The sequence below is a fragment of the Mirounga leonina genome, unplaced genomic scaffold (assembly GCF_011800145.1).
Source record: "Mirounga leonina isolate KUSES-001 unplaced genomic scaffold, KU_Mleo_1.0 Mir_165, whole genome shotgun sequence".
Classification (NCBI taxonomy): Eukaryota; Metazoa; Chordata; class Mammalia; order Carnivora; family Phocidae; genus Mirounga; species Mirounga leonina.
The window spans coordinates 81750776-81774899 of NW_023270415.1; the positions used below are offsets into that span (position 1 = coordinate 81750776).

Here is a 24124-nt window from a genome sequence, read left to right on the forward strand (position 1 = left end):
GCTTTCTTGTGACAACTATTTGCATATCTTTACCCATTTGTCTTAGTCTATTCAGGCTGCTATAACAAAATGCCACAGACTGGGTGTCTTAGAAACAACAGAAATTTATTTCTCATGGTTCTGGAGGCTGAGAAGTCTAAGATCAGGTTGCCTGGCTGGCTAAGTAAATGGAGCATGCAACTCTTGACCGTGGGGTCATGGGTTTGAGCTCCATGTTGCGGGGTAGAGTTTATTAAAAAAAAAAAAAAAGTCCAAGATCAAGGGGCCAGAATGGTTGCAATCTAGTGAAGGCCCTCTTTGTGGTTCATAGCCAGCTCCTCTCTGTGTTCTCACGTGGTAGAAGGGGTTAGGTATTTCTATGGTGCCTCTTTTATAAGATCATTAATTCCAGCATGGGGCTTTATTCCCATGACCCGAGCACCTCCTAAAAGCCCTACTTCCTAATAATATCACAATAGAAGTTTATGTTTCAACATACAAATGTTGGGGGGGGGCAGTATTCAGACCACAGCATCATTTGTTTAACTTTAACTTATCTATGTCTTTATAATTAAGGTGCATGTTTTGTAGATAGCATATTCTTGGATTTTCATTTTTAAAAAATAAGGTATAATTGCTGCCTTTTAATTGGAGTAAGGAGACCATTGACATTTAATGTAATTATCGATATGGTTGGGTTTAAGCGTACCATCTCACTGTTTGTTTTCTATCTGTCTCATCTGTTTCTTATTCCTTTTATTTTTCTGCCTTTCTGATTAACTGAGTAATATTTTATTTATTTATTTATTTAAAGATTTTATTTATTTATTTAAAGAGAGAGACGCTGCGAGAGAGGGAACACAAGCAGGGGGAGTGGGAGAGGGAGAAGCAGGCTTCCCCGCAGAGCAGGGAGCCCGATGTGGGGCTCAATCCCAGGACCCTGGGATCATAACCTGAGCCGAAGGCAGACACTTAACAACTGAGCCACCCAGGCGCCCCAACTGAGTAATTTTTAATACTTCATTTTATCTAGACTATGAGCTTATTAAAAATTATTTCATTTTATCTAGACTGTGGGCTTATTAGCTATGTCTCTTTGTTGTTATTTTATTTATTTTTACTTTACTTTTATTGTATCTATCTTTAAATAATATTATCGTTCTTCACATGTAATATAAGAACCTTATAATAGTATATTTCCATTTTCTTCCTTTGCACATTGGCATAATACATTTTATTTTTACAGGTTATAGACCTCACAATGTACTGTTATTATATCTACTTTAAACAGTCAGCTATCTTTTTAAAAATTATTTTTAATTGTGATAAAAAACAACATAAAAGTTATCAGCTCAACTATTTTACATGTATAGTTCAGTAGTGTTAAATATATTTACATTTTTAAAAAAGATTTTATTTATTTATTTGACAGAAGGAGACACAGCGAGAGAGGGAACACAATCGGGGGAGTGGGAGAGGGAGAAACAGGCTTCCTGCTGAGCAGGGGCTCGATCCCAGGACCTTGGGATCATGACCTGAGCCAAAGACAGACACTTAACGACTGAGCCACCCAGGCGCCCCTATATTTACATTGTTAAGTATAGTCACATATTCACCGATCTCCTGAAATTTTTTATCTTGCAATCTGAAACTTGATACACATTAAACAATAACTCCCCATTCTCCCTTCCCCACAGCCCCTGTTAATCACTATTCTACTTTCCGTTTCTATGAATTTGACTTTTTTAGATATCCATACAAGAAGCACACAGTATGTGTCTTTTTGTGATTGGTTTATTTCACTCAGCATAATGTTCATGTTCATCCATGCTGTAGCACATAACAAGATTTCCTTCCTTTTTGAGAATGAATAATATTCCATTGTATGTATATACCACATTTTGTTTATCCATCCACCCACCAGTGGGCATTTGGGTTATCTCTACCGCGTGGTTATTGTGAATAATGCTATGAACAAGAGATGTGCGAATATCTCTTTGAGATCCTGCTTTCAATTCTTTTTTGATATATACCAAGAAGTGGGATTGCTGAATCATATGGTGATTCTAATTTTAATTTTTTTAGGAACCACCATACTGTTTTCCATATTGGCTACACCATTTTACAATCCCACCAAAAGAGTCCAAGGGTTCCAATTTTTCCACATCCTCACCAACACTTTTTATTTTCCTGTTTTTGTTTGGTTTAGTTTGGTTTTTTTATTTGTTTTTGGAGTTTTCTTGCCATCCTAATGGGCATGAGGTGGTATCTCATTATGGTTGTGATTAGATCTGAGATAGACTTTTGATCATATCATTGAGCTACCAGGTCTAGCTAGGGCAGTCAACTGAGTGAAATTTACCAGATGAGAAAAATGTGTTTTATATTTAGCCACTGTATCCCATTTCCAGGATTCTTTATTTTTTTATTTCAACCCAGATTTTCGTCCGGAATCATTTTTCTTCATCCAGGTAAACTTTCATTAATATTTTTGTAGTTCAGGGATACCTGGGTGGCTCAGTCATTAAGTGTCTGCCTTCAGCTCAGGTCATGATCCTGGGGTCCTGGGATTGAGCCCCACATCGGGCTCCCTGCTCCACGGGGGACCTGCTTCTCCCTCTGCCTGCCTCTCTCTCTCTCTCTCTCTCTGACAAGTAAGTAAAATCTTTAAAAAATATATTTTTTGTAGTTCAGGTCTATAGGTGTTACATACTCTCAGCTTTTGTTTGTCTGAAGAAGTATTGTGTTTTTGGAAGGATATTTTCTCTGGGTATATAACTCTAGATTGGCAGTGTTTTTGTTTTGATTTGTGTATTTTTTGTTTTTAGCACATTAATGATGTCCTTGCTTTGTCCTCTGGCTTGAAATTGTTTTCTGACAAGAATTCTGTGGTTATAGTTATTTTTGTTCCTCTGTTTGTAAGGTTTTTTTTGGATAATTTTAGTATTTTTTTATCACTTTTTCAGCAGTTTAGTTGTTATGTGCTCATTCTGACTTCCTTTGTGTTTTTCCTACTTAGGTTTCATTTAAATTCCTGGATTTGTGAGTGTATTAACTTTCCTTCAAATTTGCAAAAATCTCAGCCATTACTCTCTCAAATATACTTTCTGTATCCCTCTCTTTTGCTGATACTGTCTCATAGGTTCTTTAATTTAATTTTGTTTTTTTTTTTCCTGTTTCAATTTGGATAGTCCTATTGCTGTATTTTCAAGTTCACTGACATCTCTTCTGATGTTAAGTCCATCCAATGAGTTTTAACTTCAAATAATTTATTTTTCAACTCTAGAAATACCACTGGGTTATTTTTTTTGTAACTTCTCGTCTTGTCAATATTCATGTTTTTCTTTAAATCCATGAGCATACTGGGGCGCCTGGGTGGCTCAGTTGGTTAAGCGATTGCCTTCGGCTTAGGTCATGATCCTGGAGTCCCGGGATCAAGTCCCGCATCGGGCTCCCTGCTCAGCAGGGAGTTTGCTTCTCCCTCTGACCCTCACCCCTCTCATGCTCTCTCTCTCTATCTCATTCTCTCTCTCAAATAAATAAATAAAATCTTAAAAAAAAATACCAATTAATTAAAAAAAAAATAAAAATAAATAAATAAATAAATCCATGAGCATACTTATAACAGCTGTTTCTTAAAGTCATTGCCAGATCCATCATCTTTGTCATTTATGGGTATAGTTCTATCAACTGATTTGTTTCCTGGGTATGGGTCATGTGTTCCTGCTTCCTCACAAGCCTTGTAACTTTTTTATTGAGGTGAAATTCACATAAAATTAACTACATTAAAGTATACCTCTTAGTGGCATTTGGTACATTCACAATGTTACGTAACCACTATCTCTATCAAGTTACAAAACATTTGCATCACCCTAAAGGGAACCCTGTTTCCATTAAGCAGTCACTACCTACCCCCTTCTCTCAACTCCTAGAAGCTGCCAATCTGCTCTCTGTCTCTGTGGACTTACCTATCATGAATGTTTCATATAAGTGGAATCGTGTATGTGATTTTTTTTTTTTAAAGATTTTATTTATGTATTTGACAGAGAGACAGCGAGAGAGGGAACGCAAGCAGGGGGACGGGAGAGGGAGAAGCAGGCTTCCCGCGGAGCAGGGAGCCCAACACGGGGCTCGATCCCAGGACGCTGGGATCGTGACCTGAACCGAAGGCAGACGCTTAATGACTGAGCCACCCAGGCGCCCCGTGTATGTGATCTTTTGTATGTGACCTCTTTTGCCTAGCACAGTGTCTCTGAGGCTCACCATGTTGTAATATGTAGCATGCACTTCATTCCTTTTTGTGGCTGAATTATATTCTACTGTATGGATAGACCCCATTTTGTTTATCCATGCATCAGTTGGTGGACATTTGGGTTGTTTCCACTTTTTGGCTTTTGTGAATGTTAAGAACGCTTGTATGCAAGTATTTGTTTGAATACCTGTTTTCTGTTCTTTTGGGCACATACCAGAAGTGGAATTGCTGGATTGTATGCTAATTCTATGTTTAACTTTTTGAGGAACTGCCAACTATTTTCTGCAGCAGCTGCACCATTTTACATGCCCACCAGCAGTCAGTGAGAGGTCCAATTTCTCTCCATCCTTGTGAAGACTTCGTGGTGGTGGTTGCTGTTGTTATTATTACTGCAGTCATCCTCGTTGAGTGTGGAGTGGTATCTGGAGAGGCTGTGTTGAGGGCACAGGCTTGAGCACTGGAAACCTGCGTGAGGTAACCGGGCCCGCCACGACCACGAGACTGAGTGCAAACAGGCTCATTAGGCGACCCACCTCAAAACAGCCATAGGCCCTCGCTGACCAATGGGCCACTGACAACCAGGCACAGATACCAAAAAGGGAAAATTCCATATGTTTCTATACCTTCTCACTCCCCTCCAATAAATACAGCCCTCCCCCCCCACTCTCCCACCCGCCTCCCGGCAGTCTCTCTCCTTGCTGTCCTGCCCGCTGCTCCCTTGTGGTGTGGTCAGTACCCTTCTATCTCCTTTGTTCTGTCTTTGCCCACACTGCCTGCCTCCACCTGATCTGTTCGCCTCACAGTGTCTCATGTATCTTTGATTGCATTTCCCTGATGATTAATGATGTTGTGCATCTCTTCATGTGCTGTTGACCATTTGCATATCTTCTTTGGAGCTATGTCTATTCAAATTCTTTGCCCATATTTTTAATTGGGTAAATCTAGTCACTTTTTTTTAAGTAGGCTCCACACCCAGTGTGGAGCCCAGTACAGAGCTTGAACTCACAACCCTGAGATCAAGACCTAGGCTGAAATCAAGAGTTGGAAGCTTAACCTACTGAGCCACCCAGGCACCCGAAATCTAGTAACTTTTTATTACATTCTGGATGCTGGGTATTCTGAATTTTATGTTATTGAGTGTTGTTTTGTTGGTGTTTCCCTTTAAAGAATGTTGAAGGTTTTGGCCTGCAGTTAGGCTATGTTTGTAGCATCTTGTTCCTTTTAAGGCTTGTTCTCCACACACACGATGGGTGTGGAATAGGCTTTAGTCTAGAGCTAGCTTAGTCATTTTATTGAGATGTGGCATGTCTGGGGTCTCTCCTGAATGCTTTGGTGGCTGCTTGGCACTTAGTGACCTCCCTGCCAAAGTGAAATCTGGCAATTGTTCAGCAACACCACCAAGCCTCTGCCCCCCACCCCCACCCCACCACCAAGTTGTTCTTTCCATGGACTCGATGCCAGCAGGCTGGGTCTGAGGAACCAGGGGGTCCTGCAGGACCAGCCAAGATGGTCCTTGGCTTCATGGAGGATAGAAATCAAACATGAGCCAGCAGGAAGTGAGAGCAGAGATTATTGAAGATAGAGAGCAGATACAGACAGAGCATCTGGGAGACTCAGGAAGGAAAGGAGCATGAGTCTAGTCTTTGGGGAAGGGGTTTTTTTATCAAGGATGGTGGTCTGGTATACTTGTCCCCTCAGGCATCCAGGAACTGGTCAGAACAAGATGTGAGAGAGCTCAGGTGGTGTTCCTGGGAGCCAGGAGGCCTCGGCAGGGAGGTGCTGAGCACTGGTGGTCTGGAATATGCATGTACTGACTTGTCTGGTCATTCCCACCTGGTCCTTCCTTAGATGCTCTCTGTTCTAGAGAAATCACCAACGCCTTGTCCCTTACAAGGAGGACATGCACTACTTGTATTCTGAGGCCTGTGTGAAGTGGGGGTGCAGGCCCTAGCAAGAATCCAAGCAGGAAATGGAGCAAAAAAGCAGATTTTTATGGAGTCCTTGAGTTTCCCTGTCTCAGACTGGTGGAAATTTTCCCTCATTCCTCCCTGACACAGGGCTGGTACTGAAGTCAAGAGGTTGTTTGTTCCTGGTTTCCCAAGAACGCAGCTCTGCACTGCTTGTTGTCCAATTTATAGAAAGTTATTTTGCATATTTTGTCCAGTTTTCCAGCTGTTTACTGGGGGAGGGCATATTGTCCGGCCCTGGATACTCTCTGGGGACCAGAAGGCCAGTCTCTCCCACCTTGCTTCTCTCCCTTGCTTATTCTCCACGGCCTCCAGCTTTATATGGAGATGCAACCATGTATTTACGGTGTACGATTTAAACAACCTAGACATAAGTATACACCCTTGAAAGCTTCACCACAACTGAACATTTCTATTACCTCTGAAAGTTCCAGTGGCTCTCTCCCTCTGGTCCCCCCAGGGGGCCATCCCTGAACTGTAGATAGCATTTTCTGCAGTTTTATATCAATGGGTTCATACAGTGAACTCTTTTGAGGGGGGTCTGACTTACTTAGCCAGCGTAAAGATTTTGAGATCCATCCATGTGGTGTGTTCTGTAGTTTCTTTCCTTTTTTGCTGGGCCACGTGCCGTTGGACGCCTGGGCCACGTTTTGTTTATCCATTCCTCTGCGTCACACCCTGCAGCAACATTGGAGTCGTTTCCAGTTTGGGGCTCCCAGAAACAAAGCTGCTGTGAACATTCATGTATGATTCTGCGTGTGGACCTGTTTTCATTTCTCGTGAGTAACTCTCTGAAGTTACCATGACCCGGCAGAAGAGCGCCTGGGTCGTGGTAAATTGATGTCGGGGCAACTGCCAAAGCTGTTTTCCGAAGGGGGTGCGGCATGCTGCACGCCCACCGAGTGTGTGCGAGCTCGCCTCCTCCGGCCTGGGCTGCGCTGCTGGCGGGACGCCCCCGCCCTGAGAGCCGCCCCCAGCTCTCCCTGGCCCTAACCCTAACCCTCAGCGCCCCCAGTCCCGGCGCTCCCCCCGCAGGGGACGGCGCGGCCCCCGCCCCAGCCCGCTCGGTAGTTGCGGGGGGCGGGGGGGCGGCCTGCGAGCCCCGCCCTAACCGCCCGCACCACTTCGGCGGAGCTGGGAGGCGGTGGACAGGGCACCGCGCGCACGCACGCGCGCGCCGGCAGCCTGGCTTCGGAGACCCGGGGCGCAGCGTAGGCGCTGCCGGGGGCCGGGTGGGCGGGGCGGGGCGCTCCCGGGGGCGGGGCGGCGGGAGGGGCTTGGGCCGCACACCCCGCCCCACACCTGCGCCGCGCAGGCGCAAGGGAGGGGGCCCAGTCTCCAAGGCAACCGGGCTCAACAGTTCCAGCCGCGCGGGCGTCTAGAGGCCTGCCGGCGCCCCCCCGCCAGCATGTGCGCCGCGGAGGTGGACCACCACGTAGCCCAGCGATACCTGCTCAAGCGGCGGCTGGGGAAGGGGGTGAGCCCGGCCACCTGCAGGGCGGGGGCAGGTCCAGTGGGAGGTGTGTTCTCTCCGACGCTGCCCGGGGTCCTGGGCTCGCGACCAGTTTCCTCCACGGACTGGAGGGTGGCCTTGGGCAAGACACCGAGCCCGTCGGGCCTCAGTTTCCTGTAACAGGGCTCTAACAGTGCCCTACTCCAAGGGAGCCCAGGGGTCTCAGGCCGGTGGGACCCCGGACAAACCCCCTCCCCAGTGCCCCGCTGCCCAGCGTCCCCTGCTCCCAGCTGCCTCTTCTGGTGCCCATAGGACACTCTAAGGAGGCCGGGCCCGCCCACTCCAGTCGCTGAGGGCGATGGGTGGATCCCAAGCCTGGCCCAGGAAGGGCCTGAGTGGGTAAATGGTCATGGATTGAGAGCCAGAGCCTTGTGTGAGCAAATGTGCATTTGTATTTGTGTGCGAGAGCATGTGGGATTGTGTATGAGAGTGTATGTGAAGGTGTGTGACTGTGTGGGTGTGTAACGGGGGAGGAAGGAAAGAAAGAATGTTCCAAAGAGTTCAGACAGCAAGTGCAAAGGCCCTGAGGCAAGGACCTGCTGGCTGTGGGGAAACAGCAGAGTTGGTGTGAACTGGATAGGAGTGGCTAGGGGGAGGGCTCTGATCACCTGCGGCTTTGGGAAACTGCAAGAGCTTCCACTGGGCATGACACAGAGGGTGATAGCAGACTTTGGTGCCACAAGACTCACCCTGCCTGTTCTGTAGAGGATGGATAGTGGTGTGGGCTAGGGAGACCAGCTAAAAGGTTAGTGTAGTGATCCAGACAGGAGATGTGGGAGAGGCACAAGGCTCAGACCAGGCACGGCAGCAGAGATGGTAGCAAGTGGTGGGATTCTGATGAACTCTGAATGTGGAGCCAATAGGATTTGCTAATAGGCTGGAGGGGGGATGGGAAAGAGGGGAGAGGTGCCCAGAACAGGCTTCATCTCCCACCCAGAATCTCCCATCTGTGACCTTCTCTCCTCCTGGGGCCTTGCTTCCCATCACCCTCCTGGGCAGCAAGCTGAGCAGCCTGCAGCTGCAGGGACCTCGCCCAGAGCCACAGCCCCTCACCACACCCTCATTCCCTCCCAGGAGCCAGAGCGGGGAGGAGGAGCAGTCTGGCGGGCAGGGGAGGGCTGGGCAGGAGTCTGGCCCTGTGCCCCACAAGCTAACCAGCCTTCTCACAGGCCTATGGCATCGTGTGGAAGGCAGTGGATAGGAGAACTGGCGAGGTCGTGGCCATCAAGAAAATCTTTGATGCCTTTAGAGATAAGATAGATGCCCAGGTAAGTGAGTGGAGAAGAGGTGTGAGAAGGACAAGGGCAGGGGTGTGGGGTAACTCCCTGCTGCCGAGTAGCTAGCTCCGGTGTTATTTTGAAGCCTGTTCACAGCAGGTTTCTGTCATTGCTCAGAGCACCAGTTGCTCTGTGACCCTATGGTCCAGTGGGTGTGGGTGACGAGCATCAATCCCTGTAGATCCTTTTAAGAAGTGGGCTTCCTTCTTCCTCCATACCCACACTCACGTTTCTGTCTCATTCCAGAGAACGTTCCGGGAAATCATGCTGCTCCAGGTGAGTGGCCAGGGCCATCTGACCACCTCCCCAGGTGCAGTTTCTCCAAACAAGGGGAGAAGCCCAGACCCTCGCCTCTCAAAGCACACAGCCCCTGGCTCTCTCCTTAGGAACTTGGGGACCATCCCAACATCATCCGCCTCCTGGATGTGATCCGGGCAGAGAATGACAGGGACATTTACCTGGTGTTTGAGTCTATGGGTGAGTGAGGCCTTGCTCAGTCCTGGTGCAGGACCCTCCAGTGGCCTGCCTCCCTTTGTACGCCCCCCTTGCTGCTCGGGTCACCATAGTGGCCAGCCCTCAGCTAGGGCAGTTCCTCGGTGGGCAAGGACAAACAGCTGGGGTGCGTCAGCACTTGGGCCTGTCAGTGACCACGTTGAGCCCCCCTCCACAAGGCTCCTGCTTTGTCCACTGTTTGCAGCTGTATTTTCCTTTTTCTACCTGTTTTATAAAACAAGGCAATAGGAAATAAAGTATTAAAAGCAATCCCACAGACTTTTATTGCTGTACCAACAAAGGCAGCAAGCGGGCCTGAGAAGCTTGCCAGAACCACTGGAAGTGTGTGTGCCCAGGACAGGGTCAGGGACAGGGCTTCGAGAGTGGCCAGTGGGACCTGGGGACTGTGGCCGCAGGAGGGGTCCAAAGTGGGACAGACCTGTGCACTCTGCCTGGGCCCCCAGGCTGACCCACATGCTCCCCTAGACACCGACCTGAACGCTGTCATCTGTAAGGGCAGGCTGCTGAAGGACATCCACAAGCGCTACATCATCTACCAGCTCCTACGGGCCACCAAGTTCATCCACTCAGGACGCGTCATCCACCGGGACCAGAAGGTGCCACCAGTTCTCCATTCGTGGGCCCTGTCCCCCCACTGTGTGCACCCACCCCTGACAGCCCTCAGCCCACCTCCTCTCCTGCAGCCTTCCAACATTCTCCTGGACTCCAGCTGCTTGGTGAAGCTCTGTGACTTTGGTCTTGCCCGCTCCCTCAGCGGCCTCCCTGAGGGGTCTGAGGGCCAGGCCCTGACAGATTACGTGGCCACACGCTGGTACCGGGCTCCCGAGGTGCTGCTGTCCTCGAGCTGGTAAGACCATCATTCCCCCCACCCACCTCTGCAATCCTACCTTCACCTTCCCCTGCAGCACCCCCCATATCCTCTTGCCCAGCCTTCTTGTGCCCGACATGCATCCTCACTGACTCCCTCCCAGCACTCCAGACCCCGCCCCTTTGAATGTCTCCCCTCCTCCCTCCACCTCTGCCTCCAGGGTCCCCCCGTGCCTCCACCCCTTCCTGCCCCAGGTACACCCCTGGGGTGGACATGTGGAGTCTGGGCTGCATCCTGGGGGAGATGCTTCGGGGGAGGCCCCTGTTCCCTGGCACATCCACACTGCACCAGCTGGAGCTGATCCTGGAGACCATCCCACCACCATCCAAGGAGGGTGAGTGTGTGCAGGGGGCCTGCTGGGCATCAGGGAGTCTGAGGGTCAGCACACACAGCTGTGGGGGGACAGCACGGTACCAGCCAGGACTGGTGGGGAGGAGGCTGGGGACGAGGGGGACGGGAAGGGTCCAGAGCCTCAGAAGACAAGAAAGGGCAGGCCCTATGCATGCTAGGCCCAGGGAGAAGCTAGGGGTCCTCGAGGGCCAAGCAGTGCCCATGAAGGGTCCAGCTGGGTCAGAACAAGAGCGGAGGCTGGTGGGAGCAGGTCCGGCAGCTGTGCTGGAGTGGGGCAGCAGAGGTCGGGGGAAGAGGCGTGGGGGTAGGTAGTCTAGGGAGTCCTTCCTCTTACTTGGGGGAGGGAGTGGGGGGGAGGATCCGGTGGGGGGAGCCCTATTGTCTTCCCCAGGTGGAAGTTGGGGAGCTCTTCCATGGAGGTGGGAATGCCCAGACTGGAGTGCGTGTGCAGGAGTGGGAGCAGGAGTGTGCGAGGGCAGGCACGCGTGCAAGAGCACGTAGGTGCGCACACAGCATGAATCCAGGTATTCAAGCTCCGGTCCCGCCAGGCAGCCCAAGCCCTGCAGAGAGACAGGCACTCCACAGCGCAGGAGGAGACAACTGGCCCCAGACCTCCCTGGGCTGCCCAGCTGGACCAGGCCCTCCCCATGACACACCTCCTGTCCACCCACCTGCAGACCTCCTGGCTCTTGGCTCAAGCTACAGTGCCTCTATCCTGCCCTGCCTGGGGTCCCGGTGAGTGGGGCTGCTTAGGAGCTTGGCTCTGGCACACTTCTGGTCAACTTGCTGGCCAGTCTGTCAGCCCAGATCTGGGCCCTGGTCTTCCCATGGCAGTCCCCAACCCAGCAGTTTGGTTACGCTAAAAATGAGGAATCCCCAGCGTCACCCAGCACGGCCTGAGGCATGGGGAGGCCCACAGGAACGGAGCAGGGCACGCAGAGGAAGGGACCGGAGGGCAAGGCAGGGAGGGGTCTCGCCGCCCTCCCAGGCTGCCTGAGGGTGTTGCATGGGGAGGGGAAGATGCACTGGGACAGTTAAGTGGTGCTGGGCGGAGGGTCAGGGTCGGAAGCAGAGCTGCCACGATACGGATGTGGGGAGGGGCGCCGACATGGAGAGGGGACAACACGCGGGCGCCCGCAGGCCACGGCAGACGCTGGACACCCTCCTGCCGCCAGACACACCCCCGGAGGCCTTGGATCTCCTCAGGGGACTCCTGGTATTTGCCCCGGAGAAGCGGCTTAGCGCAGCCCAGGCACTGCAGCACCCCTACGTGCAGAGGTAGGGTGGGGGAGAGGGCGGCATCCCGACCAACTCCTCCCTGGCTGGGGCTGGGTGTTGGGTGGCGGATCTGGGCTCGGTCGGAGAGGCCCGCCTGACGGCAGCGCGAGTCTCGCTTCTCCCACACCCGCCTCGCTGGCTCCCCGCAGGTTCCACTGCCCGGCTCGTGAGTGGACACTGGATTCGGCTGTGCACCTCCCGGTGCTCGAAGGAGTTCAGCTCTCAGCCCCCGAGTATCGCAGCCGGGTCTATCAGGTGCTCTGGCCGCGACCACCACCGTCCCCCATCCACGCCCACCTCGAGGCCTTCCCCTGCCTCAGCGACCCCCAGAGCCCTCTACACCCGCGCCGTGCACCTCTGAGCGCCCCTCTCTTCCCGCAGATGATCCTGGAGCGCAGGGGCAACAGCCGCATCCCCAGAGAGAAGGGCCTGGGGGGCACACCCGTGGGGGCAGAGCCTGGTGCCCCCCAACCCCAGGCGCACCTGCTCAACCCCAGAGCCGTCCCTCAGCTGCCCCCGGGCTCGCCCACGCAGAACGCTGGACGCAGACCTCAAAGCAGCCTGGGCCACCAGTCCGCGCACGGTGTGTGATCTCGGATGGCCGCCCCGCACGGAGCACGGCCCCTGCCCCTGCCCCTTCTGGGTGGAGCCACCAAGCGTCCGCCGCACCGGACTAACCCTGAGGCTTGATCTTCAGACCCCACAGACATTGCCTGCGGAGCCAAGAATCTTCCGCGGCGGAACTCTGCCCCCGTGCTCCAGCCTCCACCCCCAGGAGGTCTGGGGAGAGGGGAGAGGCCCCCTGGGGCGACGGCGGAGGCCCCCTCGGCACCCTCGTGGGTAGGTCAGCCCGGGAGGGTCTCTCTCGCTCCTTTCCGAGGGCCCCTGCAGTGACCCCGTGACACGCCTCTTCCCAGGTGAAGCCCAGCGGGAAGGGGGCGGCGTCCTCCCTGGCCTCGCAGGCCGCCGCCCAGGTGGCCATCCAGGCCCTAATCCGGAGCGACTGGAATCCAGGCCGTGGGGTGAGGGCAACCGGCGCGCGACGGGTGAGCTCGCCCGGATCCCCGGCCCTCCGCTCCCTTGCCGTCCTTCCTGCCCCCTCGGCCGCTGGGTTCACCGGGGTCAGTGCCCTCTCCTCCCTCTGGTCCCGCCCCTTATGCGACCCCTTGACCGTGCAGGTCCCTCGCGGGCTTCCCGCGGATGCCCGGCCCGAGCTTCGGCCGGGCCGGAGGATGTTCAGCGCCTCGGCCTCGCAGGGAGCCCAGGGTGCTGCAAGGGCTGCGCTCGGGGGCTACTCACAGGCCTACGGTACCGTCTGCCACTCGGCGCTGGACCGCCTGCCCCTGCTTCCCGGGCCACGCGCCTAAGGTGCCCTACCAGCCTTCAATCCAGCTCTTCTGCTCAGCCGCGGCCCTTCGCCCAGTCCCCCGCCCCTCTCCCAGCCCCGGATTTGCCCCCAAGTACCCCATGCTCTCCACCCCCTCTTACCCGCTCGCCCTTTTGCCTGGCCATATTCTTGAGATCCAGGGAGCCTGTCCAGGCCTCTCTGGGGGAGTAGATGAGGTTCCCACCCATCCCCAATCACTTCCTCCAATAAAGTCTTGCCCAGCCCCACCCAGCCTACCTGCCTATCTTCTAGTCTCAGTGAGGGACTCCCTCTGAGGCCACACCACCCCTTGCCTGGAGTCCACCCCCTTCGGAGGACCCCCATGTCTAGTACAGAGCCCAGGAGAAGCTGCAAGGACACCTGCTGTCCCTGGGTGGTCCCTGGGTGGCCCCTGTCTGCCCTGTGCCCACTGCTCTCCCTGGAGGCTCACAGCGCCAGTGACTGGCCTGGAGGGCTCCTCGGGGCCAGCTTCCCCTCCTCTCTCCACAAATGCTCTGGGGCCTGCCTGGTGCCAGAACACTATCAGAGGGACAAGGCTACCCCAGGGTGCTCGGGGGGCGGGGCAGAGACTTGCACTTGTTGCCTCAGTGCAAGCCATCACCTGAGGGCATTTGTGACCCTGAGCGAGAGTGGCCGTGGACGGGAGGACAGGGCAGTGCCCCAGGGTACAGCCCCTGACTGACCGTTGTGCTCTGGGCCACCAACAGTGACTGGCAGCCGGCCTGTCCTGGCAGGGGTGGGTCCGGGGGGTGGGAGCTGAAGAGGTCCAAGGGGCCCCGTGGGCATCTGCCTCACGGTTCCGGGTGTGCCTTGCACCACACCTGGCCCCGGGCAGGGGCTGGAACACACAGGCCACTTCCCAACTGCCCGGTTGGAGCCCACAGTCTAAAGGATGCGGCCTGTGCTGTGTTGGGGGCTGGGCTGCCAGGAGCAGGACCTCTGTCACCTGTAAAAGCTGCTGGCTGCTAGGAGAGCCACAGGTGGGAAGGGCAGGGAGAGCTGGGCAGAGGGCAGGCCCAGACGAGGTGGAGAAAGCTCAAGAGGACTTGGGAGGAGGCCCAGAAAGGAGGCAAGAGTAAATGCCCCAGTTCTGGCCGGGAGGTGAGCCAGTCAGGAGACCAGGCTGCCCAGGGGGTAGTCGGTTGAGTTCTTAGGGCCTGAGGCATAGCCCCCAGGTGATGGACGAGGGGGACAGATGAGGCAGTGGGAAGGAATGCCACAGGGCAGAGAAGAGCAGGTGGGGCCCCAGGAAGCCCAGGCCTGCAAACACGGGGCGGCTGGAGGGGCTGAGGGATCCGGACACCTGGGCACTGGTGTCTGGGGGCGAGGAGGCTGGGAAGTGTCTGCTGGGCTTGGTGATCAGGAGCCCCCAGGGGAGTGCTAGTGGGGTGTGCCTAGGCAGAGGGCTGGTGGAATTGAAGAGTGGGAGTAGTGGATGAAAGCATTTGCCTGTGAAGGGGAGCAGGTCATGGGAAGGTGAGGTGGAGTCTCCAGGGTTAGATGTGGCTGCAGGTGTTGGCAGTACAGATGGGGGGGGAGTCTTTAGTGGGTCCCACAGAGATGGGTGGTGCTGTCCAGAGGGAAATATGAGTTCCCAAGACTTAACATTTGCAATATACTAACTGGGTGATTAATATATGTATTTAGGAATGTGTTGGAATATTTTGTTGTGTTTTATTAACACCAAAATGTGCAGAATCACATTTGAGTTGTGTTATTCAGCACAACGTGGAGGATGCAGACAGGAGGCTGCATGGGCTCCCCCTTAGCAACGGGCCGCGCCAAGCACGCGAGAGCAAACAGGTCAGCAAGCACATCAAGGCCAAAAAACACTCCAGCGCATCTGGCTCCTCAGTGACCTTTTCCACCTGAACCAAAGTATCCCCCAGCCTCCCCGCCCTCCCTTCTCCAGCTGTCTGGAGTCAGAAGTGCTGCCTTTGCTCAGTGGCCTTGTTCCTTAAATCCTTTCCCAGTCTGCGTGATTTCGATTTCTTATTCTTAAAAAAAAAGGGTTGCAGAAATACTAACTTCACAATGCGAGCACTTACAGTGGGGGACTTCCTAAGCGTTTGGTGTTAAAATGTGTTATTCCAAATCAAAGTCACTCTCCAGAGATGAAAAAGATACAGGAAAGGTAAGTGGGGAAGCTTTGACTTTGCAGGTTGGTGACAAAGAGGGAAGGATCCAGACCAGGTTGCAGTCGGGGTCTGCTGCGCACCCGAAGGACCAGGACCCTTGGAGCAATGGGCTGGGGCTCAGGCATTGCCACACCGAAGCCCTGCCCTCAGCTGTTCGAGGACAAGCGTTCCAGGGCAGGGCCGAGGCCCAGCATGCATGGAGACCTGGCTTTATGGTGCTGCGCCCCCGGTGCTCTCACCCCTAGTGGGGGTCTGGGGTGCTGGCTGCAGCCCTGCAGGAAGAGAGGCTGGGTCGGTCTCCGTTCTCCTGGCAGGACAGTCAGCCAGCTCTGCCTCCCCAGGGTGGGCCACTGAAAAGGCTGCCAGGACGCAGAGAGGGAGGCAGTGAGGAGGAACGCAAGCAGGGCAGGAAGTGAAGACTGAGCCACCAGGGGTGGAGGGGGAGACCCCGGCCGGCCAGGGGAGAGGCTGGAGCTGCCAGGAGGCGGGCAAGAGGCAGCTGTGAGGAAGCCGTAGAGCCAGGAGGCAGTGAGCAGAGGCGAACCCTGAGACATGGAAGCCCTGAGACATGGAGCCCCCAAAGATGGGGGACTGAGGCACAAAGAGATGGGCCCCCCACAAGGTGGGGGCGTAAGGCACAAAAAGACGGGGCCCTGAGGTGAATGAAGGTCTAAAGGGGACCTGAAGCCCAGAGAGATGGTGGAGGCAGATGCGCAGGAATGGGAGGCTCAGGGCCCAGGGGCACAGATGGAGCTGGAGGAGGGGCAGTGAGGGGCTCGCGCCCCAGCGGGGAGCGGCCAGGGCAAAAGGCAGGCCAGCTACTGGGTGAGCTCCAGGCGCAGCCAAGCTCTGGCGGTACTCAGCCGCTTCCACGCCGCCTTGAGGGGAGGAGAGCCAGGTGCCCTGCCTGGTGGGTGGCAGCGAGGGGGCGCCTGGTCCGGGGCTGGGGGGCCAGGAGGCTCACTTCCTTTTGAAAGTACCCAGGATCCTGGGCATGAACTTGCCCACTTTGCTGTCCCTGGTGTCGTCCTCTGCTGTGCCCTCCCCTGCCCCCGGGCCTCCGGCCTCTTCCTTTTTGCAGAAGACCTCAAACCGGCTGTAGACGCGCTTCTCCTTGCGCATGCTCTCCATGCGGAGCAGCAGCCGGTCGCGGTCCTCGGCGCTGGCAGGCAGGGTGCGGCTCAGCCTTCCCTGGGTCCCCAAGCTGTCCGAACGGAAGATGGCAGAGCATTTGTCCTTGTCGGACATGTCAGGGGCCAGGCCGCCAGCAGCTGGTGAGCGGCCTAGCTCAGGACTGCTGTGAGCCAGGCCCGGGGCCGGGGCGGGGACCCCGCGGTGCTTCTGGCCGTGGGCGCTGATCTGCTCCAGAATGGCTTTCGTGTCGTCCCGCAGATTGCTGCTGTACAAGGCGTTGGCCGTGGTGGAGCCCATGCGCGCCCGCGGGCCCCGCTCGTCTCCAATGGCAGCCTCAGTGCTCTCAGCCCTGCCCAGCGACGGCCGCCGGGGGCTCTCGGGCTGCCCGTTCTCCTGCGGCGCTGGGAAGCCGCCCTCTTCCTCCGTGCGCCGCTCAGCCTTGGGGCTCAGCAGCTGGCGGAGGCGCAGGGAGCCCTTGCGCAAGACTTCCATGGGGCCGCCAGCCGTCTCCTCCGCGGCCCCCGTCTTGGGAGACTCCTCGGAGAAGGGAAGGGTGAGGCTGCCCCTGCGCTCCGGCACAGGGGGGACCGGGCTGCCCCTGCGCTCCGGCACAGGAGGGACCGGGCTGCCCCTGCGCTCCGGCACAGCGGGGACCGGGCTGCCCCTGCGCTCTGGCACAGCGGGGACCGGGCTGCCCCTGCGCTCGGGATAGGCCGAGGTGGGGCTCCCTCTCGGCTCAGGGTGAGGTGCCTGGCGCGGCCCAGGCCCCTCCAGCAGGGGGCTGACCCGCCCTTGTGGGGAGGCGGAGCGGCCCTGGGCAGAGAGAAAGCGAGAGGGCAGCCGGTCGGTGCCGCTCCGGCCCAGCGTGTCTAGCAGCTGGGTGGCAGTAAGCGTGGCTGCTCCCGGCTGCCTCTCAGCCTCCTGGTGCAGCCGCTGTGCGAAGGAGTCGCGCAGGTCCAGCAGGCAACTCTCGAGGCTGCGGCGCTCGCTCCCCGCCCCACCCGGCGCCACCGCCTCCTCCCGCCACGCCTGGGACACAACAGCCTTGCTATGGCTGGCGACTGTGACTGGGGCCCCCGCCCCTCCGGCATCACGCGCCGGGCCCTTGTATTTCTCCAGGAGCTCGGCCACCTTGGTGGAAGTGGCGGAGCGCATGGCCTCGCCGCCGGGGCCCAGCATCTCGCTGACCGCCTGCTCCTTGTGCAGCAGCTGCGTCTTCTCGGTAGTGGCCGCCAGGGCCCCACCGGCGCCCTCGGCCTGCGAAGCGCTGAAGATCAGGGAGGAGCGCAGGCGCGAGCTGCGCTGGATCAGCGGGTTCAAGCGCGAGCGGAAGGAGTCCTGCCTGGCCAGACCTGCCTCCTCCAGGCCCTCGCGCTCTGGGCTGTCGCCACCACCGCCGCCGGAGCAGGGCACCAGGCCCTTGGCCGGGTAGGGCGCACGGGAGGCTAAGGGGAGCAGGTCCCCGGGGGCCATTCGGCCGCCGGACACCAGAACGTCGTCTTCATAGGCCTCAGCCTCCATGGGTGCCGGCAGGCCCTCCTCGCCCGCGTCCTCGCCATGGCAACCGCTCAGGTAGGACGCCAAGCGCCAGTGCCGCAGCCCCGCCCGCCCCTCGGGCCCGCCCCTGCGCTCCTGCTCTGCGTCGGGCGCGGCGTCTGGGCCCTGCCTTGCCACTGCCTGGCACGGGAAGCGCTGGCCCAGGTTGGGGCGTGGGGCTCCGCTGGGTTCCAGGCCGCGGGGCCCGGGCCCCGAGGCGGGGTCTGAGCCGTGGCGCACCTCGCGCGACGCGCTGGACGGCACGTAGTCCAGCCGCTGGTGTCCGTCGGGGCCGAGCTCGGGGAAGCGCGGCCCGGGCCCCAGCGCGAAGTCGTCGTGCTCGGCGAAGCCGGGGCGGCCAGCGCGCAGCTTCTCAAACAGGCCCTGCGGCCGCGCCGGCGCCAGCTGCGGGTCCCACTGGTAATGCTGCTGGTAGAGCTGGTCACGGTGGAAGTGACTGGTCTGGAAGCGGAAGTCGTCGCCGTGGCTGAGGAACGTCTGCCGTGACACCTGCCGCGCAGCCGCGAAGTTCTCCACCGCGCCGGCGCCGTCGGCGGCCGCGTAGCTGTGCCGCTTTAGGGTGTCCATCTCCAGATGCCGGGCCTGAAAGAAGCCGCGCGGGCCCGCGAGCTCTCCCCCTAGTCCTGCCTCCGCGTCCAGCCGCCGCGATAGCGGCCGCAGTCCCGCGTGCGGCTCCAGGGCTCCCGCGGGCATCCGCGCTGGCTCCTCCCGGCGGAAAGCAGACAAGAAGTGGCGGTCGGGGTCGAGGAAGGAGGGGAAACCCAGGCCCTCTTCCCGAGGCGGTGGGAACAGGAGGTGCGCCCGTTTGGGGAAGGAGAAAGGGGTCGGCGCGCCGGTCACCTGGCCGCCCATAAGGGGCCCGGCTCCCGCGTATGGAGCCAGGGCGTAAGCATCCATGCGGGCCAGTGCCCCGGCTGAGGGCACCAGAGGCTCGGACTGCGCGAACAGGATGCGGAACTCCTCATCGAAGCTGGAGACCAGCTCGCCCTGGAACACGTGCGCCAGGCTTCGGTGGATCTTCTCGAAGGACCACATGAAGCTGCGGGTGGGGCGGGGTCAAGATCAGAGTCAAGGAGAGGGGCGGAGCCAGCGCCGGAGGAGGGGACCGCGCAAGGCCACCTGTGGTTCTGAAGTGTCAAGTCTGCAAGGACCGGGGGTGGGGGGGGGGTGCTGTGTCAGGGGCTACTGTACTAGGGCTTGGGCAGGCGAGGTCCTTAGGTGGGGAGGTGTCGGGCGGGGGCCCTTAGGTGGGGAGGTGTCAGGATTGCGGGCTGGGCGCACCTGTAGCTCCCACTCATAACCACGGCACAGTCCACTAGCAGGAACTTCTCCTTCACGTGGCCCTTGAAGGACTTCCCAGTGCGGCAGTAGTAGGTGGGGCCTGCCACAGTGCGCACGCGCAGGAACTGGCGGGGGCGGGGGGGGGGAGAGGCATTAGGTCTCCGCAGGGGAGTCTTCCACCTCCCTACACACCCCCTGGGTCACTCACATCCACGTGGTGCAGGTTGACGCGGCACTTGTCGGCCATGTCTAGGAAGTGCTGCGCATTCATCTCATCCAAGAGGATGTAGACCGGGACACGGCGAGCCGCTGCCTCCAGCACTTCACCAAGCAGGTCCACGTCGGTGAACATGTCCATCACCACGGCCACCACCTGCGGGGGGCAGGTTAGGGACAGGGGACAGACCCCTGTGCTGTCCCCACTATTCTCTAGCCATTCCTGCCTGGCCCGGGCAAGGCCTCAGGATCACCCATGAACACTGCAAATCGCCCTCTAGCCCATCCCATGGGAGAGCGGGGCCCTGCCAGGGAAGGGGAGTCAGGAGGAAAAGGCCTACCAGAGGGGGTGTGGGGCTGCTGGTGGGTGCGTGGCCCATGATGGAGCCCTAGGCAGGCACAGGGCCTACCTCCTGTTGGGGAAGGGACAAGGCAAATGAGGCCCCTGAAAGGCACCTCACACTGCCCTGCCCTCGATGGCCAAGCCCAGGCCCTAGCTCTGCCCCTGGGAGGAGACTGCTGTAGAGGGTGCACAGGGCAGCTGGGGGTCTCTAGCTTCTGGATCTGCCGCCTCAGCTTCCATGTCTGGCTCTCTTTGCTGTTTGCCACCTGTTTGGTGGGGTCAAGCCTGGGTCAAAGGTTCGACTAGAGAATTCTCTGAACCGTAAATCCAGACCAGGAAGGGGCCTAGCATCCCAGGGCCCTTGAGTTTCTGGGCACTGGCCATGACCAAGGGCAAGCAAAACTGCAGCAGGCCCCCTGCAGCCTGCAATAACCAAACACTTCGTGACCCCCAAAGCTGGCTGCCAGGGGGCCTGTGCCGCAGCTTGAAGGCTGGAGAGGCGTGGCCAGTCGGCTCCGGCCTCACCCTTGCCCCTAAGCCGGAAACGCTGGTATTTTTCTTCACCCGCATACTCCACTCAGGCTCCGAGGTCTGGCTCGGGCCCTGCCCCCACTGCCCACCCAGCCCATGACGGCACACCTGCTGGGCAGAGCGGATCATCCTTCGAGCCTCATCCTTGATGCTGGGGCTGTCAGGCGGCGGTGGCTGTACCAGGGTCGTGACTTCAGTGCCCTGGAAGCCGAAGGTCAGGGGCCAGCCCAGGTCAAGCTCAGGCACCGCCTGGTCGGAGTTCATGGGCCAGTAGGTGCCTGAGGAGCCATCCATGTCCACACTGGGAGGGCTGCCTTCGGGGGGCTCGCGAGCAACATGCTGTGGGGGCCGCAGGTGGCGGCTCACGTGCTCCAGCTCCTCAGGGCACAGGAAGGCAGGTGCCCCCTCAGACGCCAGGAAGCGGCTGTAGGCCTCTGGCCCTCCCTCAGCCAGGGCATCCACTGCCAGGCGGTAGTACTCTTTGTAGTGAGGTGGCAGGTACCCAGGTGCCAGCGGGTTGTCCCCCTGCGAGGAGCTCTGGGAGCGACGGGCCATGTCGGGGCCAGGGGCCTGGGGAGGGGCAGGGAGACACATTCCTGGGGCAGCGGCACTGGGCCCGCTCCCCGCCACCCACCATGTGCAGACACGCGCTGTAGCAAGGGCTGTCTGTGACCCTGAGCGGGTCCCAGGATGCCCCTGGCTGGCGGGGTGCCGGGAGGGTGCCCCGGCCCTGTCTCATGTTGCTCCGTGCTGGTGGGGCCCTTCCTCTTCCCGGGACCTCAGGAGCGCCTGCACCCTGGTTTCCAGGCAGGGGCTCTGGCTGCACGAAGCCCCCACTCAGGGTTCCTTTATGGCTCCTGTGACCCAGGTACTTCTTTGTGGGCCCCTTCCTCCATAAAAAGAAAACCAGTATTTTATGATTGTTGGCATAAAGAAAATATAATCCAGGCTGGATTCTTTATTATATTGGCTTTTTTCTTCTGATTTGGGCATTAATGCATTTTCGTGGGCCCTGAACGAAATCGTGTACTGAACAAGTCAGGTGGCCCCCCACCTGTGTGTCTCTGTCCGCAGTACAGGGGGGCGAGGGGGGGCCCAGGGCCACTCGCTGGGCCTCTCTGGCTCATTACCTGCACTGTAAAATGCAGCTGCCTGGGCTGACCTGCTCCCGTGCCTGGCCCAATGTGAGCTCAACCCACAAAACTTGTCACTTTTGTCCCAGGCCTCAGCACCTGTCCTATGGGGTCACACACTCTGAGCCCCAACCTATTCGCAGACTGCACAGCCATCCAAACTCTGACCCCTGCCCTTTGTCCCTGTCCACCAGGACCACTCCCTTCCCTTTGACCCATCCACCTTTCTAGCCACTGTCCCACCTTAGATAAAAACCCCTGAGCCACACCCCCTGGCAGATCCGGGCAGCAGCCTCCTGGCTCTCCACAAGCTTAGAGTCCTGCATAGCTAAGCCCAGCCCTGCATGCCAGTGGCGGTCTTCTGTCTCTGGCCATGCCCTGCTCCCCGCTGTGCTCTGGATGAAGCCTGAGCCCTGGGCTGTGGCCATCAGGCTCATCCTGGGCTCCAGATGTGCCTCTCCCCTTGTCCCAACTTCACGCTGACACCTAAGCCCCGCCTGGTCCACTCCAGTCCACCTGCCTCCCAAGGGCCTGGAGGGAGCCTAGGCTGGGAGAAGCTGCCTTTAGCTCTGGAAGGCCACATGGGGGCCTCTTTTGGATCCCCAGGGGGCATCAATCCAATCCCTGAACTGCCTAGATACCTGTCCTCCTCCTACCCTGGAAGGAGAGCCCCAGGCACGCCCACCCCACCCCAGCCGCTGCTTGGGGCTGGGACAGAGCTGGATTCGGATCCCACCTAGCCCTCAGGTTCCTGGATGCTGGTCTTGCCAGACTGCACAGTGTGCCCTAGTCCACAGGGGCAGCTGGTTGCTGCTGACTGGCCAGGGTCACTGGGTGGTCGGAGGCAGCTGGGCACTGGAGAATGTCAGGGTCAAGACTGTTGTGTATGACGACCCGAGGGACCTCTCCTGTCTGCTCTCCTGGGGGGTGACAGGCAGACTGGACGTGCCGTGGGGGTGGGAGATGATACCTGGGAGAGGGTCTGCAGGAAAGCTGTTCTGCCGTTCCTTCCTGAGGGCACCACCCTCCGTGGTTACACACGATACCCATACTGTTCTGAGGCAGACTCCACTGGGGCACAAGGTGCAGGTCTGTCTGTAGCGGGGTCTCCCACAGTATCCAACAGAGGGTGGGGGGGGGGGCGGGGAAGACCCTGGAATGTGGCTGTATGGGGCCAGTGTCAGACCAGGCAGGGCTTGGGGGCACATGCTGCTCACTATATTTGAGAAGGAGCACTTCCCAAGCTGGGGACCCCTGAAGTCCCCTGCACTTCACTGAGAAGGGGAATCAACAGAAACGGTCCAGGCTGGCAGCAGCTGGGGGGGGGGGGGGCAGGTGCCACGGTGCCCAGGGCCCCCGCAGCAGACAGGACTCATCAGCAACGGGGTGCCTATCCTGAGTGCCCACACCAGGGGGCCCTGCATGGCCTCACACAGTAATACCGTGACCCCACTGACTTCCCTCCTTTCACCTTGCACACCCCTGAACTGTGAACTGGGCAGAGGCCACTCTCCAGCCCCCGACAGGGCCCCAACAGTGTGGCTCCTCACACATCTGCCCACTGAACGCCTGTCCTGAGGGAGGGAGAGGCACTTATCCCACCCAGGCCGATGACTCAGCAGGAATCTGCTCCTTTGCTGCTGACCTCTGACCCCTGACACAAGGCGGACACATCCTCAGGGCCCTCAGGGCTCTAGTGGGCCCCTAACGAGGGACTTCCCACCTGGGTAGGAGGTGGGTTTTCCAAGCGACTGGAAGGAGCGCAAGGCGACGAGCCGTGCGCTGAGTACAGGTGGGAGCACGGGTTCCCCGCAGAAGCCTTTGCCAGCCTCGGGCCACGGGGACGAGGTTGGGGGGTGGGATTCGGCCAGCTGGGACGCACAGACTGAAGCTGGTGAGTTGTAGTCTTCGGGGGGTGCCCCGCAGGGCCAGAAGGGCTTAGTGCGCCCAAGGAACTCGCGGCTGCCTGGGCCTGGTGTCCCATCCACCCGCCCCAGGTCGGTGACTTGGGCGCGAGGGTACCGGGGCCTTCCGCTCTCCCGGCACTTCACGCAGGACACCAGACTGCGCCTCGGCCTCCCCTGCCACCCCCGGTCCAGGGAGCCCAGGGCGGGGCCCCTCAGGGAGGGGTCCAGGCCAGGCCCAGCACCCTCCCCAGGCTCCAGCTAGGCCGCGAGGGCGGGAGCGAGTAAGGACGGCCCGGGCAGCCTCGCCCCGGGGCCCGGGGCCCCTTCCCACTCCGCTCTTGCCGGGCCGGCGTCGTGCGAGGGCGCTCGCGGCCACGCCGGTACACGCGGCCCAGGGGACCCCCCCCCCCCGGCCCGGCCCGGCGCGGCCCCGCGCTCCCACCGCCCGGCGCTCCGCCGCGCGGCCCGGGCCCAGGTGCGGGTGGGAGCGCCGCCCAGG

General features: G+C 58.2%; 2 protein-coding genes across 3 annotated transcripts; one reads left to right on the plus strand and one right to left on the minus strand.

The window, feature by feature from the left end:
• The first annotated feature begins 6962 nt into the window (after positions 1 to 6962).
• MAPK15 (mitogen-activated protein kinase 15) lies at positions 6963 to 13597 on the plus strand. Its single transcript, XM_035012090.1, has 15 exons — positions 6963 to 6977; positions 7559 to 7675; positions 8881 to 8979; positions 9235 to 9264; positions 9375 to 9465; positions 9967 to 10097; positions 10185 to 10348; positions 10564 to 10703; positions 11398 to 11455; positions 11861 to 11998; positions 12148 to 12253; positions 12380 to 12581; positions 12696 to 12838; positions 12916 to 13044; positions 13177 to 13597. The coding sequence occupies exons 2-15, from the start codon at positions 7607 to 7609 to the stop codon at positions 13363 to 13365; spliced, it is 1689 nt and encodes a 562-aa protein (XP_034867981.1). The 5' UTR covers positions 6963 to 6977; positions 7559 to 7606; the 3' UTR covers positions 13366 to 13597.
• Positions 13598 to 15045: 1448 nt separating this feature from the next.
• FAM83H (family with sequence similarity 83 member H) lies at positions 15046 to 24026 on the minus strand. 2 transcript variants are annotated; one of them, XM_035012089.1, is made up of 5 exons: positions 22689 to 24026; positions 20694 to 21155; positions 19704 to 19868; positions 19496 to 19620; positions 15046 to 19253 (listed from the first exon to the last, which is right to left on the minus strand). In XM_035012089.1, exons 2-5 carry the CDS (start codon positions 21138 to 21140, stop codon positions 16484 to 16486), a joined length of 3507 nt encoding a protein of 1168 aa, XP_034867980.1. In that variant the 5' UTR covers positions 21141 to 21155; positions 22689 to 24026; the 3' UTR covers positions 15046 to 16483. The 2 variants fall into 2 exon arrangements, with proteins under 2 accessions (XP_034867980.1, XP_034867979.1); XM_035012088.1 differs by having other exon boundaries at positions 20694 to 24026.
• Between the last annotated feature and the right edge of the window lie 98 nt (positions 24027 to 24124).

Coding starts and splice junctions, on each gene's coding strand:
- MAPK15 (XM_035012090.1), top strand. CDS start 7,607: ATGTGCGCCGCGGAGGTGGACCACCACGTAGCCCAGCGATACCTGCTC. Junction 8,980..9,234: donor GAGATAAGATAGATGCCCAG/GTAAGTGAGTGG, acceptor GTCTCATTCCAG/AGAACGTTCCGGGAAATCAT. Junction 12,839..12,915: donor CCCCCTCGGCACCCTCGTGG/GTAGGTCAGCCC, acceptor GCCTCTTCCCAG/GTGAAGCCCAGCGGGAAGGG.
- FAM83H (XM_035012088.1), bottom strand. CDS start 21,179: ATGTGTCTCCCTGCCCCTCCCCAGGCCCCTGGCCCCGACATGGCCCGT. Junction 19,869..20,693: donor TGATCCGCTCTGCCCAGCAG/GTGTGCCGTCAT, acceptor TGCCCCCCGCAG/GTGGTGGCCGTGGTGATGGA. Junction 19,254..19,495: donor GTTATGAGTGGGAGCTACAG/GTGCGCCCAGCC, acceptor CCCCACCCGCAG/CTTCATGTGGTCCTTCGAGA.